Here is a 22,508-nt window from a genome sequence, read left to right as displayed (position 1 = left end):
TTAATAAGGGAGTAAGAAAGGGCAGGTATTTAAGGGGTGAAGTACCACCCACTCATCTGACTGTCGACTCTCATTTCTTCCAGCAAAACAGGAAGCAATGTGAGGTTACTTAGAGCGTAATAAGTCCATCAAAGTGTGTTGAGCCATAGGTCCAACTACAATGTTGACTTGGAAAGAGGTCCTGGCAACTGACTACAAAACTCTTGCTATAGTAAAAGAGATCCCTTCTGCCTAAAGCCTCTCCATGGGAAGGTTGTTCTCTGTAGTGCAATGCCTCTGCTGATGCACCAAAGATAGGGGAAGGAGCACAGCTGAATGGCTAGAGGCAGAGGAACTTTCCAACCTGGAGATCAGAGAATTAACCTCGTCCAGTAAGCCCTTTGCAAGCAGAGATGATGGCAGTCATAACCATGGAATCACCTCAAAGCAAACCCCCACATCTGTTCCACAGATAATGCTAGTTAGCTGGAGGTGGGGGGACCTAATCTCCTGCACCAACAGACCATTAAACTCATTTATGAAGCCAATAATTTTATGGACATGCTACGCAACTACTCTACATGTTGAGGTTCCAGAAGCAAAGGATCCTAAAGTTTTACTGGTTCAAGGTCAGGAACAAGCACTGGGAACCAGACTCACACAGCAGCCACCACAACACACATATTGGCTGTATGGGACTGTGCATGCCTGTAGCTCTCCTTAACTGCTTCTGAAGAACTGATGATCAGGGACCACTGACTCTTCCTATTCTACAAATAACAAATATTCAGGTGGGCCCCTTCCTGTGGAAGGATGGGCAGGCAACCAGGCATGAACAAACTTGTGAACTGGAGATGGGTCAAACTGGGTTGTTCATCTCACCCATAGTCATTGATTCAGCCAAACTGACAGAGATCATCATCCATCTTCAAAGAAGAGTGACACCCAACAGAACAATAACCATATTTCTCAAAGTAGCTAGTCTTCCGCAATTTCCTCATGTATCTTAGGGTCAAAAACTATGACGAAAAATGGAAGGTAAATATATGGAGAACTAGGACCTCCAGGAAATGGAGGAAGAGGATAATGAAGTATGCTTGCACTCCTTCACTCTACCTCCATCAAGCATTTAACTTGACTTTTCCAACACTGCCAAGGGCATAATTCAGGCAGATTCCCATACATGAACAGGAATTACTGCATCAGCAGAAGTTGAGTCTAATTCATGAGCAGGGACTGACTGCAACATGAATAGGAGAGGAGTTTTTGATCATAAGCAAGGGCTCCAAAGTAGGCCACCCAGGAAGGTCCCTGGACAGATCAAGGGACAGCCAAAATGCCTTAAGTAGCTCCCTGATCTCTGCAAGGTACCCTAGAGGAGCTGGAGCAGGAGTGACAGAAAGAGGAGACACATTGGTGACTGTACAGGGATGTACACTCGCCCTCCACTCATCCCTTTGCAAGCAGAAAGAGCAGACCAGTCGTCAACCATTCTCTCTGATCCCTACATGGACTGTACATCAAGAAACTAACCCATCAGAAAAAACAAGGGTCACAGCAAAAAACATTTCCAGTAAGATGCATTGTGGTCACAGGAAGCACATTAACTTGTGATAACAATGATAGAGCCTTACTCAACCTCTTCCTCTTGGTTCCAAACTTCTTCCACAGGGTAGGAGACCAATCAGCATACTCCTGACTAATCTAGTTCTTAGCACACACCTGCCCCCCGTCCTGACTAATCTAGTTCTTAGCACAAACCTGCCCCCAGAAATAAGAACAAAACATAAGAGGATCGATGTCCAAGGGTGGTATGAAGTGACCTACGCTGCTAATCTTCCCTTTGCATGAAGAACTAATGCTCATCATTCCAATCGCAGCTAAAACCAGACACAAAACAAGCCAAAGTCATCATCATGGGAAAGCAGAGGTAAAAAGCTTCACCTACCATATGAGACACCTTCTCAGAGTCACAGCCAAGGAAAAGTGAGAGCTGACAGCTAAGTGAGGGAGCAATAGCCCCAGCCCCCACCTAACTGCCATTACTTAACTACATTACTTTACTAACTAGATTCAACAACCATACCAGCTTGAGCCTTGTAGGTGACAAAGGTTTGTATTCTCATAACACAATATGCAAAGGTAAATAGTGTTAAGAAATAAGACTAATGACGTAAGCTAAAAAGTAATAGGACAATATGAAGAAGAAAAGGCTGCAAACAATGTTCAAATTGACAACTGCCAGTTCTGCTTCAAGCCTGATTACAGATTAGTTCCAAGAAAAAAGAATAGGTTATACCATATTCAGTAAAAAGTATTTGTGAATTCTAAGAAGCCATTTGATAAATACCAAAGTACCAAAGGCCTAATGAAAACCCTGCCTAAATTTTCTCCTCCTCAGCTATCTAGGAGGCCTAGCATTTTTTTAAATTCCTAGAGGGAGCACAAATTTGGAGAGAAGAAGCACAATAAGGAAGGAAATGGAACATGGAACTTCTTTACCAAACAAGGATGCAAGATGACTTAGCTATATCCAATCTTCACAACATGAGAAAAATTGCAATGACAGAATTTTTTTCAATGGATTTTAAATTAGAGTACTGTTCTAATTTTCTCTACCAATATTCAAAGCTTTTACAACAGATTTTAAATTACCATTTTAAATTTTCTCTACCAATATTCAAAGATTTTACAACAGATTTTAAATTACATTTTAAATTTTCTCTACCAATATTCAAAGATTTTACAACTTATTTTAAATTACCAATTTACATTTTTGCTACCAGTCTTTATGTTACCATGCTTCCAACAAAATTTCAGCAACATTTGGTATCTCTATGTGGAACAGGTGTGTTGCGAAATGTTTATCATGATAAGCCCACCAACACAAAACATCAGGCCAAGTTTTGGAAATTTTCCTCAACATGGACCAAGCTGAAATTTCTGATAGTGTAACACCACAACTTGTCAGACTACTGTACTAATCTTCTACATTACTATGATGATTTTATTGCTTGGCTACCATTTCAGACGTGATGTATTTTTTAGATAAAACTCCTAAATTTAATGTTTATTGTAAAGTACAGTGTAGTTTAGGACAGCTACTATTAAACTGTTAGCTGTGGCATATCTTCAATATATCCAAGTTTAGACTATGCTACAAAATCTTTGTTACTTATCAGAAGGTCAGATCCCTGAAACACCTGATAAGTTGACAGGCCACTGTTCCATGAATTGGTTTCTTGATGGGATGAAGGCCAGCTTCCCGTTCAAGATCTTACTGTTTCCAACTCAGCATAACACCTTAGCCCTTAAGTTTTTTGTGGTATTGGAAATAGAGTATAGCTACTTATAAACTGAGGTGGAGCAGTCCAAAGTATCAAGAAATATGTTACAATCCAGTCTATTAAATAGTGTTCTTGCTTGAATCTGCAAGGGACAATCATAAGACTGAGAGAACTCCAAAGTACATGCCACACTGTTCAGTAACTCATTAACCATACTAGCTAAAACTGGGAGCCAGTATAGATAAATGATACCAAACACATTTTTATTATATAATTCTATGGCAATCATGATAGGAAATTTCCATAACAATATGAAACCAGGATCTAATAGTAAACTGTCATACAAAATGAATGTGCAGCTGGGGTGATATTGTTTACAAAAATTAGCACCATATTTTAAAAGCTATGAGTTTGAGTTCTGTCCTGAATTTATTGTGACGAACAAGAATTTCAAGAAGGATAATTTCAGGTCACACTTGGATGTACTGTACAACCTAGAAAGTAAACAGACAGTGACCCACGACTTCACCCTACATTTATTTTATCAAAACTGTTATAAAGCCACAGATTTATTCAAGGCACAACCTACAAGCATTACTGTAATAATGAGAACTAATGTAAGATAATAAAGGGTGAAACTGCACTTCTTGAGCCACAGAAATTACAGCAAACATGACAAAACAGACAGACTGCATTTGACAGGGACACACCTTGTAAGTACCTACCAAATTAACTTACCTAACCTGACCTAGCCTTAAACTACCTTACCTAGAAATGGGCTTCAAACCTGAATCTTCATTAGGGCTACAGTTTTTGAAGTCTTTAAAAATACTTTCAGCCCAAATAAACTTTTTCAAGATACAATCAACAAACAGCAAGAATGGTCTGTATGACTTTATATTGCAGTCTGATCTGCAAGCAAGCTGAATTACCTTTGTTATGTTTTCCTTCATACATGTAAATAAAATTTATACCGTCAAAAAACCCGTAAGTATGCTTCATTGTGCAATACTGTATGTTGTTTTAACGCCACAAAGATACTTCAAGCTGTGTTAGGTTATGATGTATCTATGACCCATGTATAGTGTTTCAGTTGGTAATTCTGCAGAATAGTTGCGTACACACTGTTTAAGTAATTCTACAGAGAAGCTCCTTGGGGTGCCATATTTAATACCAGCCTCTTCAAGAGAAATGCAAAAGCAAACAAGACGGTATTTTTCTCAAATTATCTCACCTGTACTGCTTTAAATACACCCTCTTCTATGTTGTTCTGTCAAGTAATTATTTTGATAAATATCTCTATGCAGAGCTAAACCGTAGGATTACCAATATTTGGCTATGCACGATATCTTACTGGGCAGTTCCAGTCTGCTCAAGGCATGCACCCTAGGATAGGTTAGTTATGGGAAGGCTAGGTTATGATGTATCCCTTTTGAAAAAAACTTAAGCAGGCCGCATCCTACAGATGAAACCATGCACAATTCTTCTGCACTTACCCCAGGCCTATACCAACTACGCTAGTTTCAGCAGGCTTACTCCCCAACCCAAAGCCCCACGTTGCCACTGCGATTTCCTGTTACTGGGTTTTAGGAGAGAGTTTAATGGGTTAACCACCCATTTCAAATGAAAGTATCAGAATTTATGGTGAAACTGAAAAATACCTCTGTGCCCCTCTGGTTCAGTAACTACCAGCTTATGTACAATATGGATACTGTGTTTAGTACCAGCCGCTTAACAAAAGAGTAAATATCACAGAACATAAAAAAAGATAAACATAAACAAAAAAACTACTGCACACACTAGAAAAAGCAATAAGTATCCTGGCAGGTGGCTGCTGGGAACCAGGCCGGGGTAGAAGTCTTCAGGTTTACCATTACAGGAAGGTTACATTAGGATATAAAGTATATATATCCCTTTTGAAAATAAATACTTTGGGGTGAGTACAGAACGGCAGGAGCAGGTTCCGCAGATGAAAACAAACCTAACCTTTCCTAGAATACCAGGTCCTGGCTTAACCAAACCTTGCCTTCCTAATCTCACTTGGGGCGCCATGCCCTGATCTGGCCAGGAGGGGTTTTGACCCCACTGAGCCCCCCTAGTAACACTAGGCTAAACATCAGAGACAACGGACAGAGGTAGTCCTGTCATTCTGCAAACTACCCACGACTTTAAAGCAGATCACATCCCACTGAAGAAAACGTGCACCAGACTAGGGTATTTTTCTGTACCTACCCTATAGCCTACCCACTGGGGTAGTCTGAGCAGGCTTATTCCCCAACCCCAAACCCCAGGTTACCACCGTGGTTCCCCACTGCTGGATTTTAGAAGAGGGTTGTAACTGGTTGACCATCCATTTCCGAAAAACTTTCAGAATTCAGCTTTAATCAACAATGGGTCTATAGGCCTAAGGACACCTTTACCACGGGGGTTTAGCATTGTGCCCATGAGTAGCTGGAGGTGGACCCCATCCCTGGTTATAACACAACCAACGGTAGAATGGCTAAATAAATTTTTAAAAATCCTGAGTAGGCATAAGATATAACATAGGCCTACGCCTACAAAATAAGACCGCAATATCCTAAATATATGTTCTGCTCTGTCAATGTCCTGCACTAACATGTCTAAACGTAGACCTTGACATCCAAACGTCAAGCTTTTTGGGGCATTCCTGAAGTAAAAAATAAATCTGGGGGAAAATTACCTATTGAACAACCGTCAGTGGTAGTTGACGTTAAGGTTCGGGGTTGAGGTAGTTAGTTCCTTTTCAGTGTTTAATTGAAGTAGGCCGATGTAAACAAACAACACAAAAGTGAGCGCGCTAATCACGATTGGCTAGTATAGCGAAAATTAATTATCTTCAGATATTACTTAAAACTAAATTCCTACAGACATAATAAATGAAGTTTTAGATATGGCCACACACACATATATCTTACTTAAGGAAATCTGTTTGATTAATGCACGGAAATTAGGAGGCTTCAACTTTCTATTGTTGCATAATGGAAATACTTCATCCACCAGCTTTCATTAGGACATCAGAGAAAGTTTAAAAACTACAGTATATAACGCTGAAGCCTGTATAACGAGAATCACTGAAGCGAGTTTTACTAGTGTTCTTTGTTAGTGTACTGTCATGTTATTTAAAAACTGTTAGCTCTGGGCTATTTCTAGCCATTATTCGCTAAACTGTTCAAAAGGAACTGCTGAGTGAGTCGCGTTAAAAGATCTTCCGTTACTATCTTTACATAACAAACACGTGTTGCTGGTTACGATTTACACAACACTTGAAAAACAGCTATAAATCATAATAAAGTCAAATTTCTTTGAACAGAGGTATAATGCCAGGTTGAATTTAATTCCGGAGTCTAGTTAAAGCGATCCTGCAATGATACATTTAAATAAGTCTTGCCACGATTGTATCTTACGTAAAATTGTTTATTGCGAAGGAACGATTTTTTTGGCAGCCTTATCATTTGTAAAATTATATGTCTATCGTTATGGAAATGTTTATGCTTAAGTATGTTATATTGTAATACTTTCTGTAAATAGCTTTTTCTAGGTTTGAGGATATTTTCCATTCTGATTCTCCTCATAGGCTATCGTGGGTTAGCATAATTTACGGCCAAGTGTAATAATTGTTGTTTTCCTACCTTCTACTTATTCCTGTTTGTGTATCTTTCCTCCCTGTTCTAGTTTTAAAGGGTAGTGTTTTTGTAGGCTTAAAGTAATTATTGTAATAAAAGTGTTTGTTAGTTTGCCTAGCGTATTCTTTACCTCCTGTTTGAGATTTTCGCCTTGAATTGTTTATTTTCTGACAGTGTCCTACCGATTACCATACTGGACGTGTAAATTATCAGGAAAAAAGGACTTGAAAATACCAAGGACCCAATAAGATCTGGGGTTCATGGTATATATATATATATATATATATATATATATATATATATATATATATATATATATATATATATATATATATGTGTGTGTGTGTGTGTGTGTGTGTGTGTGTGTGTGTGTCAAGGGGCGTGGCATCCGAGTGATGAACTCTCCTTAAAACTATGCCGATGGTTTCGTCCACAGGTATGTTGGTGAATATGTACGAGGGTAAGTCAAAAGTTCCAGGAAAAATTCAATATACTCTTTATTTAAGGAAATTCAAACATCATTTTTCTACATATCTACCATCTAACTCTATACACTTTTCAAGGCGCTGTTTCCACCTCTGCAACCCTTCTTTGTAGAAATTTGGGGCCTTTCTATTAAACCATGTTGAAACTGCATGTTTAGCAGCATCCAAAGATTCAAACCGGACTCCTCTTAAGTGTTCCTTGAGTTTTGGGAACAGGAAAAAATCTGAAGGAGCAAGATCAGGACTATAAGGAGGATGTGGAAGAGTTTCCACCTAAATTTCCGTAGGACTTCTCTTGCAACCCTTGATGAATGTGCTGGAGCGTTATCATGATGGAACAAAATTCTGCGGTGCAACTTTCCTCGACGTTTTTAGCCAATGCAGTCTTCAGTTTTTGCAAAACACCTTTGTAGTAGTTCCCGGCGATTATTTTTTGTCCTTCAAGGAAATCAATCAAAATCACTCCTTTGGAGTCCCAAAACACTGTTGCCATAACCTTCTGGGCAGATCTCGCCACTTTGAACTTCACTGGTGCAGCTGAACCTCTTGGTAACCATTGCTTTGATTGAATTTTACTTTCTGGGTCATATTGATGGATCCAAGTTTCATCTCCAGTAACAATCCGGTCAAAAACTCTGATTCATTTGATTCAATCTTCGTTAAAACTGCAAGAGAAATTTCAGCTCTTTGATGCAGTCGGTCTTCGTGCAACGCTTTTGGGACCCAACGTGCTGAAAGTTTACTCAAACCAAGATTTTCATTTAAAATTGAAAATGCGGAACCATGGGAGATCCCAGTTTCATTAGCTATCATATCGATAGTAATCCGACGACCTTCATCCACTAGATTCTGCACCAAAGCCACAATTCTTTCATTTTTGCAGTCGATGGTCTTCCCTCTCTTGGGTTGTCTTTGAGGTCCTCCTGACCATCCTTAAATCGCTTTATCCAATCATAAACAACTGATTTAGATGGAGAAGAATCTCCATAAACTTGTTGCAAAGCTTCAATAATTTTTCCTGGTTTCCAATCAAGCTTGGTCAGGAACTTGATGTTAGCTCTCATCTCAAAATTTTTATTTTCCATGGGTTCAAGAAGTTACTTTTCTGAAGCAGATGTTAACACCACGGTAGCAAGAGGATGACTGAGGTAACAAGTCTATATGGATCACTACATCACAGATAATTGTTTACCAAGTATTTGGGTTGTTTCATTCCTGTGTAAATACATCATTCAACAATTTTTCCTGGAACTTTTTGACTTACCATATAAGGGGCCGCATGGCGGTTTCATGAGCACACGTACGTACGTGTGAGTCAGCCATCGAACAAAACATCCCGCTCTCTCTCTCTCCCTCCCGTGCTTCAGCGGCGATCGCTCGAAGGAACGCAACTTCTACCATACAATATTCCTGTCTCTTTCTCTCTAACCATTGTTGTCGCGATTCATGTACAATTACCACTACTTGCATTGCCATGCAAGCATTCTGATCTTGTGCTCATAATGTTCCACCGAATCTTCTGTATCAAACTGTATGTATGTTTCTGTTTGTGAAGACGCCAAACGTCTCGCCATTTCACATATATTACGCTACTGCATTGTATTCATTAGTTTGTCTCGAATCTCATGCAAATGTCCATATGTGGAATTTCCTGGCCTTTCCATTGATATATGTTTTATCATTGTTCATTTATTGTCTCTCACAATCGACATCTGTTTGTCTGTTGACAAGCACAGATGTCCGAAACATAATCTCTGTTTTGCCTTGTCTGTGTATAGAAACTGCATTGCGGCTCGCACCAGCCAATAACAACCATGAAGATTCTGTACATTCACCCCCCACCAAAATCACTTTCATGCATCATAATAAAGTTTTCATGTAACCTACCCATCTCACAGATTCATCATCAACATAGAGTTACGGGCTGCCCTAGGAGCAAGAGCCCGTGCTGGCACAAGGCCAGCTAAATCTGAAACAACAACAACATCTGTACATTCAATCAGCATCCCGGCAGCAGCAGCTGGGGTCCACTCAGCAACCCTCAAAGGATGCTGGAGGCTCTCTGACAATGCCTCCGCTCTACAAACTGAACTAATTTCCATTGCAATAGCTCTGAAAGACTCTCAGCATAGGCAGGAAAACACAACAATTCATACTGACTCAAACGGAGCAATACAGGCTATAACAAAAGAAAAACAAAAGAAAACATCAGACTTCTATCAAGCATATGGGCAATCGCAAGCCTCCATCAAAACAGGAACAGGCAAATAACACTAAACTGGATTCCGAGCCGTGTGGGAGTCCAAGGAAACAAAGAAGCAGATTCTTTAGCAAAATGTGGGTTGCTACACAGCAACATTAGCATCAAAATCATCCCCTCGCTCACACAACCGAAAAACAAGGCAGTAGCGCACTGCCAACTGCAGGAAGAAAGCAAAGTTAGAAGAGCTGTTTTCGGTGGCTCAAAAACAGCCAAATGGTACATGGACACCGTAAACCTAAAACCACACAATATAACCAAAGACATGTCACGGGCCCTAGCAGTAATAATCCATCGGGTAAAGCTAGGATACCAATGCACATGGCAAAGAATAGTAGACAACCCCCAACCATGCAAGTACTGTGAAACAATCCCAGAAGAACCCCTGGAACACCACCTTCTTGACTGTACAGAAACAGAACAGTTAAGAACTAGATATGAAGGAAATGAAAGAACAGCTACCCAAATAACAAAGCACATACTGGCAAACATTCATGAATTTGCAGGCTTCCTATGCTCCTACCCACCACCACGGTAACTCTAAAGAATCCTTATCTTTAACCACCTGCTCTCCTTCCCAATCCTTAAATCAGACACAACAGACCTGACCCCTACTTTAAATCAGACAACAAATCAAAAGCCATTCCATCTCATCTCTAACTGCTGACTCTTTAGAAATCACTCTCTCCCCTATCAAAATCACCTTTCATCCACCACAATCAACACCCAACAAATGCACAAAACACATACACACACAAGAATTAGGACCTGACAAGGAATATGGCTTTGGATCATCACGAGCTAGCATACTAGCTACCTGTCCCTACTACTCAAATTCTTCTTTTTCCCCATCTGTTGGCCTCTCCCACTAGCCAACACTCACTGCTATCATACTTTTATCCTCACCTGATGGGTACTTAGGGTTCAAAGAGGTTGCAACCTTGCCTGTTAAATCTTTTCACTTCAAAATCACCCCCACCAAAACCACTTTCATTCATCATAATAAAGTTTTCATCTAACCTACCCATCTCACAGACTCATCATCAACATAGAGTTACGGGCTGCTCTAGGAGCAAGAGCCCGTGCTGGCACAAGGCCAGCGAAATCTGAAACAACAACAACATGTACATTCAATTCAGTAAGCAACCAGTAATAAACTAGACAACACTTAACCAGTATGTCACTCAACCACTTCCTTAGAAATAGACTTTCTGTGCCCAGTGATGCGATGGTAGAGCTCAGAGACTCAGTATTCAAAATATCGATGAACTCCACCAGGAAAACCACCTACTCTCCCCTAGGGATGTTGGTAGTGATGATCTTATTCAGAGTCTTGGCTATTTCATAAGTTGGAGAGTTAACCTAGGCAATTATAGGGCACAACGGGTTGCCGGCCTTATGGGTCTTGACCCGATGATCGTAGGCAGCTTTATTATCAGACTTAATTTCTTCTGGATGATATTGGTAATGACTCACTGATGTCACTGTTTTGACTTTTGAAGGAATTTAGAAGCATTCTCGACAATTGCCCAAGTTAACTCTCCACTCAAGTGCTACGCCCCTTGACATACCAGGAGATACCCTTCGACGTCTTCTCCAAATCTGCACCAAGGGGGCCCCCCTTCCTCTCACATAGGGGTGACCTCTTGCGACAGGTAGATGGCGCCGCAACGGGATCCCCCCTTGGCTTCCTATTCGCCAATATGTAAATGGAAGATGTCGAGGAAAGAACCCACAATTCCCATCCAAAAACCGAAGATATATGCCCGATTTATGGATGATATCTCCATTGCCATCAATACTGATGAGGAAGCCACCCGCCTACAGTATACATTGAAGAGGAACTCTCGCTTAAACTTCACTATTGACCATGGTGTCGAAAGCCGACTTACCTTCTTGGATGTAAGTGTGAAGAAAAAACGAGACAGATGCTATACTACCATGAAACAAAAGGAAACTAATGTGGATCAGTGCCTTAATGCCCATGGTGAGTGCCCTGACACTTACAAGAGCTCTGTGGTAGCTGCGCATGTGAGACATGGAAAGCTACTCATTCAGAGAACAAACATGCTAGGCAGCTCCTAACTAATAATGGATATGACAGGAATCTAATAGAAGGCTGCATACGAAAACAGTTGAACATGTATGCCAGCACACCAGTGACAAAACCTACCTCACCGAGAAACATCATATTGTATTACAAAGCCGCATATCACAGCCAGGTCAAGGATGGGGTCAAAGCCATGAAGAGGATAATTGCTAGCAGTACGACAAGTACAAATCCTGACAAGACTATTTCCTTACGTGTCTACTGCCACCCGAACCTAGTCAGCATCCTTGTCATGCAAAATAGTACCGCCCCCAGTAGAGAGATGAAGGAGTCAACCAATGTAGTATATAAATTCAAATGTACTAAAGGGACATGTTGGGCCCTCAGCAATTACTATATCGGTTGCAACACTACCACTCTACACAGGCGACTGCAATCTCACTGCAGCCAAGGGGCAATGTTTCAACACTACATAGAATACCACGATCGTAAACCGACACTGGAAGAATCATTAGAAAGCACAGAGAAGCCCGGTTCCACAGATTACAAATACCAGGAGCTGTGACTGTGAATCAACAACGGCCTACGTTAAATATACAGAGGAATGCAGACTTCATCCTCCCTTCTTTAAGGAAACCACTGGACACCCTTGAGAGTTTAGAGGAAAACACGAGCAACAGAACACCCCTGGACACGATTACCAACAATTAAGAAAATCAAGACTAATGGCCAGAGACAGGAATCACGCCCTTTGCCCAAGCCTTTGCCGCAAGCCGCAGCATAAGTCGCATCCTACGGAGCACTAGGAATGCCCATGCTGCCACCCAGACCACCAACAAGAGAATGAGGCCCACTGATGACTAGAAATTCAGCAACCAATGATGTCATGTTAAGATTCAAATGTCTACATGCAGTAATAAAAACTTTGTAAGTCAATTTGTAATCCAGCCCTGAAGACCCTACCGAGAGGTGGGGAAACGGTTCGTCGACTAGAAAAAGTAAAAGGAAAGAATCTTGAACAATTTTTCCTTATTCTTGAGAAACTTGGTTGAAGAGAAAAAGAAGTCTTGAACGATTCAAAGTCTTGATAAAAGTTAGTATATGCAAACAATGCCATTAACTTCTATAGAAATTGCATAAGAGAAAATATACCCAAAGAGATATATATATATATATATATAAATATATATATATATATATATATATATATATAATATATATATATATATATATATATATATATATATATATATATATATATATATATATATATATATATATATATATATATATATATATATATATATATATATATATATATATACATATACAGTATATATATGTATATACATATTTGTGTGTGTGTATATATATATATATATATATATATATATATATATATATATATATATATATATATATATATATAAATGTCTGTGTGTATGAAAATTAAGCTTTAAGAAGAATATTAGGAGTCAGGTAGTAGGACACTGAGAAATGATACCATCAGCGAAATTAGTGGAATCTCCATATGTATATGAGATAATGACAAAAGGAGATAGAGATTGCTTGGGCATGGCCTTTGTACAGACAGACGAGAACCATGAGAATGGAGACTGGAGATGAGTGTAGAATTGTGGAAGACAAAGAGTGGGGAAAACAAGAGGGACTATTTGCGTTGCGTGATGGTATATATATGTATATATATATATATATATATATATATATATATATATGTGTGTGTGTGTGTGTGTGTGTGTGTGTGTATATATATTCATGTATATGCAGTATCAAGTCCACAGGAGGATGGACGAAAGCTTTAAGCTCTGTAAATATTTCTACAAATACATTTCGTCTTGCTAAACAAGAGTATTAATGTGGATCCTTCTATTGATAACTGAGAAGCACGATACGATGTTTTTATATTTCATATATATATATATATATATATATATATATATATATATATATATATATATCTATATACATACATATATATATATATATATATATATATATATATATATATATATATATATATATATATATATGATTTGAGTGTATTCATAGGCTATAGATGTACCTATGTACCACGTTCCGTTCTGTGACTGTAGAGATAGATTTTTTATTAAATTTTTTCACAACGAATGAATATTCCACGGAGAAAATGTTTACAAACCTCTACCACCCCAGACCATCATGAAAAAGTTTCATCTGTAGTAAGATGATCTTATTGGGATACGGACAACTTTTTCCTTTTCTCCATTGGCAAAACTGCTTGTCAGAGTAGCCCTTTGTTCTTGTTGTGTAGCATACTTAGCTTGTTATTTAGTTTTCATGATAAAGCATAACTGGGAGTAAGGGCGTTTTATAACTGTCATTTCCAAGAGCTGTTTAAACAATACATGCCGGTATATTGTCTCATAGTTTCTATATTCTTGTTTACTTAATAATGCTTCCTTTCGGTAAAATATGTCCAGAGGAAGTGAAATATTTCTCTGCTGATGATAAAAACAATTTTTAAAATTTACAGTCTCTTGACAAAGTTGGAAGAGACTTAGGCCTACAACCAGTTGTTTACACTTGTTTGATGGTGTTGGTGACAGCATTCATCAAACAACCCAAGGATGAGAAAAAATTCCTGTTAAGCCACTAAAATACAATATATTTGTTGCGAAGCCATCAGCGAATACAGCAGATATATGCAGGGGGTCAATCACGCACCATTAACAAAATAAATAATAGTATTGTCTTAACAATAACTTTGTGAAGGAAGAGAAGACTTGCACCACAAATAGTCTCTGCGATTACATCAAACAGCTTGAAAATTGGGAAAGGAAGATTACGGTCCAAAAGTACGTTTTCAGGATGACAACCGACATTTTGGAAGCATAACCTGCTCGGTTTCATTAATTTATGTAAGAAGTCAGTTTACTTAAGTGTATAAATAATACTATAACCTAGAACTCCATACTCCTTCGAGACAAAAAGAAAACAACCCAAGAAAACTCAGCCACGGGTAAGCTTTCAAAATTCGGTTCTTTCGATTCCCTAAGAGATCACTTCTCCCAGGGAAAGGAAATCCGCCAAAGAAGAAGAAATGATAAGGAATAACGAGAGAAGCTGTCTAACGTAACCAGTACAACCATTTGGTGCTTCTGTGAAATCATAAAATGTCTACAAGAACAGTTCTTCCTCATCTGTCATTTACGAAGAAATGTGATATTGTTCACCCATCTTTAAGAAGAAAGAACACGACATAAATATTTACGTGAGAGTTTCCTGAATTTGACATCCAATGGAGCATATTAAGGGTGGGGAGGAAAGCTGGTTGGATATCGTCCTAGAGTAAAGTTTCCAGTGTCTTAAATACATAATTGAATAGAAAAGAAAAGGTAAAATTACAAATAATTTAGTTTTGACCTGATGACATAATCTCCGTTTATTATCAGCTTAATAGATCCACTGGAAATCACCTCACGCCTTTGTAGACTTATCTTGATCATTGTCGAATGAGAGAGAAGAGTCGTTCAAAATTCATCATAATAGTATTGTTCTTGGACTACTGGTTCCATCTTGCTTATTCTTCTCTCGGTTTATTTTTATCTTAATGTTAATTTCTTTACTTCCTTCTCTTTCCAGTTTCCATCATCCTGACCAAAAGTCCCAGGTAATTGGTGAATCGGTGGTGGCAGTCCAAGGAGTCACGGCAGCCGCTCAGGGGCATGTCCAGCCTTGGTCCGTCGGGTCCTGTGAATGGAGAAAACAAGAAAAATAAGGAATTGCTTCTTTGCATACAAGCAGCAACACAGCCAATGGAAAGATTTTGATTTTCTAAGCTGGTTGCAATACAAATATCTTTTATATTAAATACCTCTAACTGCACCTAGCCATATACCAGGAATATTGTAAGTCATTAAAACTCGCTTTTCTAAGTACCTCTGCGTTAACTATAAGGTAGCATGAGCTAAAAATTCGCTTTGCTGGTTGTCGTCAAACATTGCTGGGAGAAATAAATCTGAGGTATTGATTCTTTTTTATTCCAGTTTCATTTGAAAAAAAACAGCATCCAGAATTTTTGGTATTTCGTAGTTGCCAGCTACTATTTGCAACTGCAGAGCAGCACGTTTGTTTTATAGGGGGCTAGTACTAGCTGTAGTAGTATCAGTAGCAGCAATTTGTCTTTGAAACGGCTCTACCTACCATCGATAATCCTGATGTCGTGAATCTCGGGGAGGGTCTGCTGAAGTAGAGTCACTAATTCCGGGTTGAGTTCGTTGAGATAGTCTCCTCGGGACTTGACAAGTTTATGGACGTCAGAGCCACCTTTAATGAAGAGACCAGAGCCATTTTTATCCAAAAGGTATTTAAAAGATACCCAGTACCATGATAATAGTCTCTTGTTAGGTTAATTTTGAAATTTAAATAGAGTAACCTGCATGATTTGGACTAAGAGGGAGTGAATTCATTAAAGGTACTTAGAAGCGCATCCGTATTAAGTACAAAGCATATTACAAGAATTGCGAATAGATGTATTTGAGAGAGAGAGAGAGAGAGAGAGAGAGAGAGAGAGAGAGAGAGAGAGAAGAGAGAGAGAAATTCTTACCATGCAGTACAGCGGCCTGTGTTGGTACTCCAGCGACCATTACGAGCACCAATACCACCAAAGCAAAGGGCACGGGACTCACCATCGCCTGCAAATAGATGCAAAGAATTCTCACTGAACAGATTTCCTTTTATGCATTCCATACTCTAACCGTCATTCATACCATATGATTAGTTAGAAAAAAACTTATTTAAAACAAGTACTGGGATCTTTAAGTTATATAACGTATTACCAAATATAAGCATACCAAATGTTTAATCTTGAATGCAATCTAAATCGCACGAGTACTCACATCCTTCCAGCCATCTATCTACCTATCTGTTTCTTATGGTAAGTTCACGTCTAAAATAGAGCACGAAAAGAAACGTCTTGTTTTTACGAAATTATACCAATGTAACATATGCGTTGCTTCAGGCTGTGTGTTCCAAGTCCATTTGGTTTTTATCTCATTCATCAGCACTATCATAGTTCTGATGAATCTAAGTATGAACTATTTAACGGACTATCTCTCTCTCACAAAACATCTTGCTCCTTCTCTCCCTCCTCCTCCCGTTCCTTTTCCATCCAACCCGCACTTCTCTCTCTCTCTCTCTCTCTCTCTCTAACTGTCTGAGAGGCCGCAATTCCCTTTCTCCTGGGTATAAATTCTAGCAACCGTAAGACACACAAAGTAAAACAAATGCCCCTCGCGCCTCCCGGACTCTTTTTTTTTTTTTTTTTTTTATCTTTTCAACTGGTGCTTTTCTTCCCTCATTCTCACAACGAAAAATTACTCTTGGGAAAACGGTGTTTCCTCAGCAACAGCAACAAAGAGATAACAAAGAGACGCCCCTCGGCGGCTCACTTGAAGAGAGAAAAACCTTGCTATTTACCCCCTTCTCGTATCTCTTCCTTCCGGGAACTCCACCTCATAGCGAGTCCTGGGTTTATCAAGCACCCGTCCCGTAGGGATCTGGCCGCGGCCGGGAGTGCTCGATTAAGGAAATTAAAGAAAGCGGAACTAGTCAACTCTATTACGCATTTGCAATACTTCCTAATTAACAATACGTGTCATTTGAATCTTTAGTTATACGTCTCGTAAGGTGGTTCTTACTTTTTACCCCCTTTCCGAAACGATGTCCGATATAAAAGTGGCTAAAAACGAGAGGGAGAGGGGTTGGAGGCGGAAGTAATCTGTTTTATGTTGCTGCGCGGTAATGAAAGTTGAGTAATGAATTGAGTTTAATGAGTTTGAAAACCGTTTTAAGGACGTCTTAGATAAAATTCTTATAATTGTTTCCTCTCCCTCTTTCTATTTAACTTATCTATCTATCTCTCAGTGAGTGCTTTGTTAAATATACATTCCAAAATTATAAAGGCGGAAGACCTTCGACCGCGTGCCATTAATCATATAAGATAATTCTCCTCTTTTTATGTGGTGTCTATCTATGTCACCACATGCTTGACAAGGTGTTTCATATAAATGTAGAGATATGCAAATTTAACCAGCCACTCGAATTGATTATATAATTATAGGTCCGTGAGGCAATGCCCCAGAGACAATTACTTATACACACGAGTCTGAAACACTCAGTAGTACACACATATAGCTATCATTCTTATGGTCCCAACTATCATCACTAGTCATGGTGTGCGCATGTGCAATGACGCATATCTTCAATGCAAGTACTATCTAGGGCTATACAAATCCTGCAAGGTCCTATTGAATGAGGGGATTCTCTCTCTCTCTCTCTCTAGTAAGTCGGTAGTGGACGGATCCCTTATCTGACCCCTTTCCTTTGATAAGCTACTTATACCGTGTCGTTCTTTGAGCTGTTTACAAAGGGTGGTTTCACGGCCATGCAGGTTTTATTGTATTGTTCCATCTCTCCTTGGTTTTATGCTACTGTCAATGGACTTCGCTTGCAAGATTCTTAAATCCTCAATCTTCTCTCTCTCTCTCTCTCTCTCTCTCTCTCTCTCTCTCTCTCTCTCTCTCTCTCTCTCTCTATCTATCTATCTCTCTCTCTCTCTAACGCAAACACACATAAGCATTAAATTTAGATGATACAAATTCACATGAAATAATGGCTACAATAAACCGAATCTTATGTTGGAAATCTACATACCATCTAAATGGCAGTCCGTCTAATGTTAAGATGATGTTGATATCTCCCAACCTTTTAATTTTGCGTTCCGTTTTATGAACATACCAAGGAAAATATTTCAGGACGAGCTAGAGAAAGATTTGCCACCCCTAGAATGAAGGTGCAATTGTGTATTGATGGGAGGGAGCTATGAATTGATTCTACGGTATTTTTACCCATGTTTCACTTTCAAATCCTTTCGATTACGATGATGACAATAATAATGGAATACTAGTAGATGAAGTTTGAAAATTTGAAAAGGGAGAACTAAAAGTCTATGAATCATGATGGTAAGAGTTTATTGAGAGAGAAAAGTATGTTGTTTGAAAAGGAATTGAAGAACATAAAAACGAGTGATTTAGTTACAGCATACAAGTCAAAGGATAAGAAATGAACAGAAAAGGGACTTCATGTACTTTCGGGATGAAAGGGTGCAGTGACTACGGGGACATTTTTTGTTTTGTTTTGTTTGGGAGTAACAAGAACATCGAAGAAACAGATCTTTGAACAAATGATACAAATGAAGAGATGATGTCTGAAGAAAATGCAGTCCTCGGACGACCTTATATTAACAAGGTTTAACGCGAATGATAGAAGAGAGGCAGAACTGAATTTTTGCAAGAATTAGATGAGTTAAAGTAAATCTACGAATGGTTATTTAAGTGAATGCTGAGAAATTTTGCAGGATGAAAAGACACAAGGAGATGAAGAGGTTTCTAAATAAGTTGCAGTGGGGCTTAAAGAATGAATGGGAGGAATGGATGTCCATCTCTGTAAAGGCAAATGAACAATAAAAAATTATAAGAATTATACGGCCATTTAATTACACAGTGTACCTGAAAAAAGAAGTGACAAGATTTTGCTGGACAAGGTAAGACAATTAATAAGGTTACGAATAATGGAAAAATAGCGACTGCCTGGACAAGGAAAATGTGTCAACCAAAGTTTTTAAAATGAAATAGATTTGTAAGAATTTTAAGAGTAAAAATAAGAAAAAATGTCATATTTGAACCTATAGAAAGCTTGAAATAAAATTAATAGAACTGTTATGAGAAGCAGTCAATACGTGGAGGGGAATGGGTTTTTTAATAGTAGACAAGGATTTTCATTGCGAATGGGAATCTTGTGTACGAAAATGAGGACAGAAGTGTAACTACTATTAATGCTGAAGTGAGTCTCAGACAAGAGTACGTTAGGTATACTTGGTTTATTATTTACTCTAAAAAAGACCATGACGCAATTTGTAGAATTATCAGACGTAGCTTCAAGTTATGTTAATGAGTGAAGGAAACGTGAATGAATTACAGATAGAATGATGGATGCCGATGATGGAAGGATGGGATTTTGGAGTAAATGAAAACTTTGATTCTAAAATGAGAGAAGAGAGAGAACACAAGTTGAGTGAGGCAAGGTGCAGAAACTCGGCGAAATATTGAGAAAAGAAGACTTTCTGCCGAGGCAAAATTTGAAATGCATAAAACGTTTGTTGAACTAACTCTCCTTTATGGGAGCAAAGTATGGGAGATAAAAAGTGGAAGCTGCTGTTGAGATGAACTGCCTGCAAAGTATATAAGCTGGTGTGAGGGCTGAAGAGGTTGAATGTGATAAAGTTGTCTATATATAGTAACAAAGATGAATAGAAGAGTTCTGAAAAGGTTTGATCACGTAAGAGAAAAGAAGATAGGATGGCGAAGGGAAAACGAGAACTAGTCTAAGATACAGATGAGTGACGTGTGCATGTGGGTGTGGCTAATGACACGTTGACAACCCTCTTGGGTAGGCACATGGAGCAGCTGATGCTGTTAGCATTTTTTCAGTAAGAAGTTAGAGGATGAATGTGGCAGTGTCCATGATATCTTCTTTAAAACACTTCATTCTAGAGGAAAAGGAAACTTACAACAACAACAACAATAATAATAATACTAATAATAATAATCTGTCTTCTTGAAAGGTAAATTTATATTTTTTCAAAAGCCAGGCCCACGACAATCCGTGGGCAATGCTTAAGCCTAGTTTCGTGCTGATGATGATTGGCTATATTACGCTGGTCTCTTTAAAAGTGGTGAGCAATTATCTTTTCTGGAAGAGTCTCGAAATTATCGGATGTGCTTAAAAAAAGTTGTAGAATCTCTCTCTCTGTCTCTAACGGATTTTAAATACTAATTAAACCCTCCGGTGGAACAGAACGCTACTTCGCAGAAAAACTCAAGTCTAGAAAACGAGGTAATTATGATATATACAAAGCTTATGGTTTGTGTTTTGGCCTAAGGATTGATAATGGCAAGCCTATGAAGGCAAGGGCAATTGACATATGGAATACTACACCTGCAAGTATTCAAATACAATCAAAATGTAAATTTAAAAAATTTTCTGGTTCACAAAAAATATGAAGTATGTGGCTTTCGGAAAAAGTAAAGTGCCTTGAGAAGATAATTTTAGCAAACTTAGGTTGCATAAATACCCTTGATTGTATTTCAGATCAAAATTTCATATTTTAACCGGATAAAGAATATGTGTTTGGAGTCATTTAAAGAAATCTATGGAGGTGATGAAAGTTCGCGAGAGGAGAGATGCCACAAATTTGCAGTTACTTCAGCAAGATGTTACAGAAAGCTTTTTGATCTTGGGACAAATTCTAGCCTATGTCTAAGTACGCGCAGTTAAAAACTTAGGCTACTATTAAACTTAATAAGGAGAAATGCCGGAATCTTGCAATTACTTCAGCAAGATCTGTTAAAGAAGGTTTTTTGATCTTGGGACATATTTTAGACTATATCTAAGTACGTACAATTAAAAACTTAGGCTACTATTAAACTTAATATTTTAAAAAATGCCAGTTTATTTTTATTCTTCTTTATTAACAAAATGTTTTAAGGGAGAAATTCCTTCGAACTGACAGGTTTCCTTTTGAATTTTACTTGTGTATCGTTAACCTGCAAAGAGCTGCTAGTAAATTCAGTCTTAGAAAATCAAAATAGCTCACATGATTAAAGTTAATGAAACTAAAATTCATATTTTTCCTATCATCAAACGAAGAAAAATTCACTTGGTTCAATACGACAGAGAAAATTATGCAACGGTTAATTTCTTGAGAGAACGACGTGCAAAATAAAAATCTTATTGTATTTTCTAGTGCTTAAAATTTAGCTTTTTTTGAGGATTTGCAAAGGAACACACTGCCTTCACCAAATATTTCTGTTTAAGGACAATGTCTTCTTTCCACCCTCTAGGTTAAGTGATGTAACTACCGATATATCGTATATGTAAAAATAAAATGTCAGCCTCTAAGTTAACATATTAGTAACACAAAGAACGTCCCTAATCTATCTTCAATATTGAAGGTGCGAAATTAACAACCACATATCTGAATTCGGAAGATACGTGTTGAAAAATAAGTTTTAACTCAGATGAGTAATTTCATTCCTTATTTACTTGTTAATATTCCAGAAAATATTTTGAATAGCCCAAAGAATAAAGTACTCGTTCGTCTTGTTGAAATGTCTGCTGCAAGATACTTTTGCGAATTTTGGATCTTGCAAGACTTCCATTGAATTCTTAAATGTACACGAACCATCCCCTAAAAAAACTGTCACAGACAAATACCTGGTTCTAACTGTAGAGATAAAGTGGGAAGAGGAAGATGAAAGGTGAAATTGGATGCTGATGCTGATCGGCCGGAGAAGAGACTGGTGGAAACCTCGAGGACCAGTTCGTATTTATACCAGTTGATGGAGAGGGAGATTCACGGGGGTGTATGTCGCCTGTCGTTGACGTCCTATTTTTCCCGTTAGATTATATTCTAAAACAGAATATTGAGACCTGCCAAACGGTGACTTATTACACTTTGTCGTCTGGAGAAGAGCGAGGTTGCTGACGTGGTGAAAAGAAGAGCTAAAGAGGATTAGGAAAACGCGTTAATCAAAACAGTACATGGCAACTCGGCGGCACGAGGCGCTACACGAGGCACGTGAGGGCGCGGAGAATTGCGAGGAAATTAAGTTACTGTCTTAAGTCGCTCACATTATTCTCGAATCCAACAGCGTTAATAAAAGACAGTTCCAGAGACACCTC

At 38.5% G+C, this 22,508-nt stretch overlaps 2 protein-coding genes across 3 annotated transcripts in view; both read right to left on the bottom strand.

Annotated features, from left to right (window-relative positions):
• Positions 1-6,446, bottom strand: part of Xpac (DNA repair protein complementing XP-A cells homolog Xpac) — a 77,101-nt gene extending 70,655 nt beyond the window's left edge. The window contains exon 1 of one of the 2 annotated variants that reach the window (XM_067128972.1): positions 5,968-6,446. The gene's annotated coding sequence lies outside the window, so the exon portion shown is untranslated. The remainder of the gene's footprint in view (positions 1-5,967) is intronic. The other variant, XM_067128971.1, reaches the window with a different exon arrangement.
• Positions 6,447-14,349: 7,903 nt separating this feature from the next.
• On the bottom strand, positions 14,350-22,174 carry LOC136853424 (uncharacterized). The gene is made up of 4 exons (XM_067128970.1): positions 22,041-22,174; positions 16,312-16,399; positions 15,909-16,031; positions 14,350-15,455 (listed from the first exon to the last, which is right to left on the bottom strand). The coding sequence occupies exons 2-4, from the start codon at positions 16,394-16,396 to the stop codon at positions 15,328-15,330; spliced, it is 336 nt and encodes a 111-aa protein (XP_066985071.1). The 5' UTR covers positions 16,397-16,399; positions 22,041-22,174; the 3' UTR covers positions 14,350-15,327.
• Positions 22,175-22,508: the final 334 nt, after the last annotated feature.

The sequence above is a fragment of the Macrobrachium rosenbergii genome, chromosome 27, assembly GCF_040412425.1.
Source record: "Macrobrachium rosenbergii isolate ZJJX-2024 chromosome 27, ASM4041242v1, whole genome shotgun sequence".
NCBI classification, from domain to species: domain Eukaryota; kingdom Metazoa; phylum Arthropoda; class Malacostraca; order Decapoda; family Palaemonidae; genus Macrobrachium; species Macrobrachium rosenbergii.
The sequence above is the reverse complement of the archived record's forward strand: the minus strand, read 5'-3'. Positions and strand labels throughout refer to the sequence as shown.

Bases quoted from the DNA above. Each gene is read 5' to 3' on its own strand.
- LOC136853424 (XM_067128970.1), bottom strand. From the start codon at position 16,396: ATGGTGAGTCCCGTGCCCTTTGCTTTGGTGGTATTGGTGCTCGTAATG. The intron at 16,032-16,311 runs GTAAGAATTTCT...TCTTCATTAAAG, and splicing joins ACAGGCCGCTGTACTGCATG to GTGGCTCTGACGTCCATAAA. The intron at 15,456-15,908 runs GTAGGTAGAGCC...CTCCATTCACAG, and splicing joins CGACATCAGGATTATCGATG to GACCCGACGGACCAAGGCTG.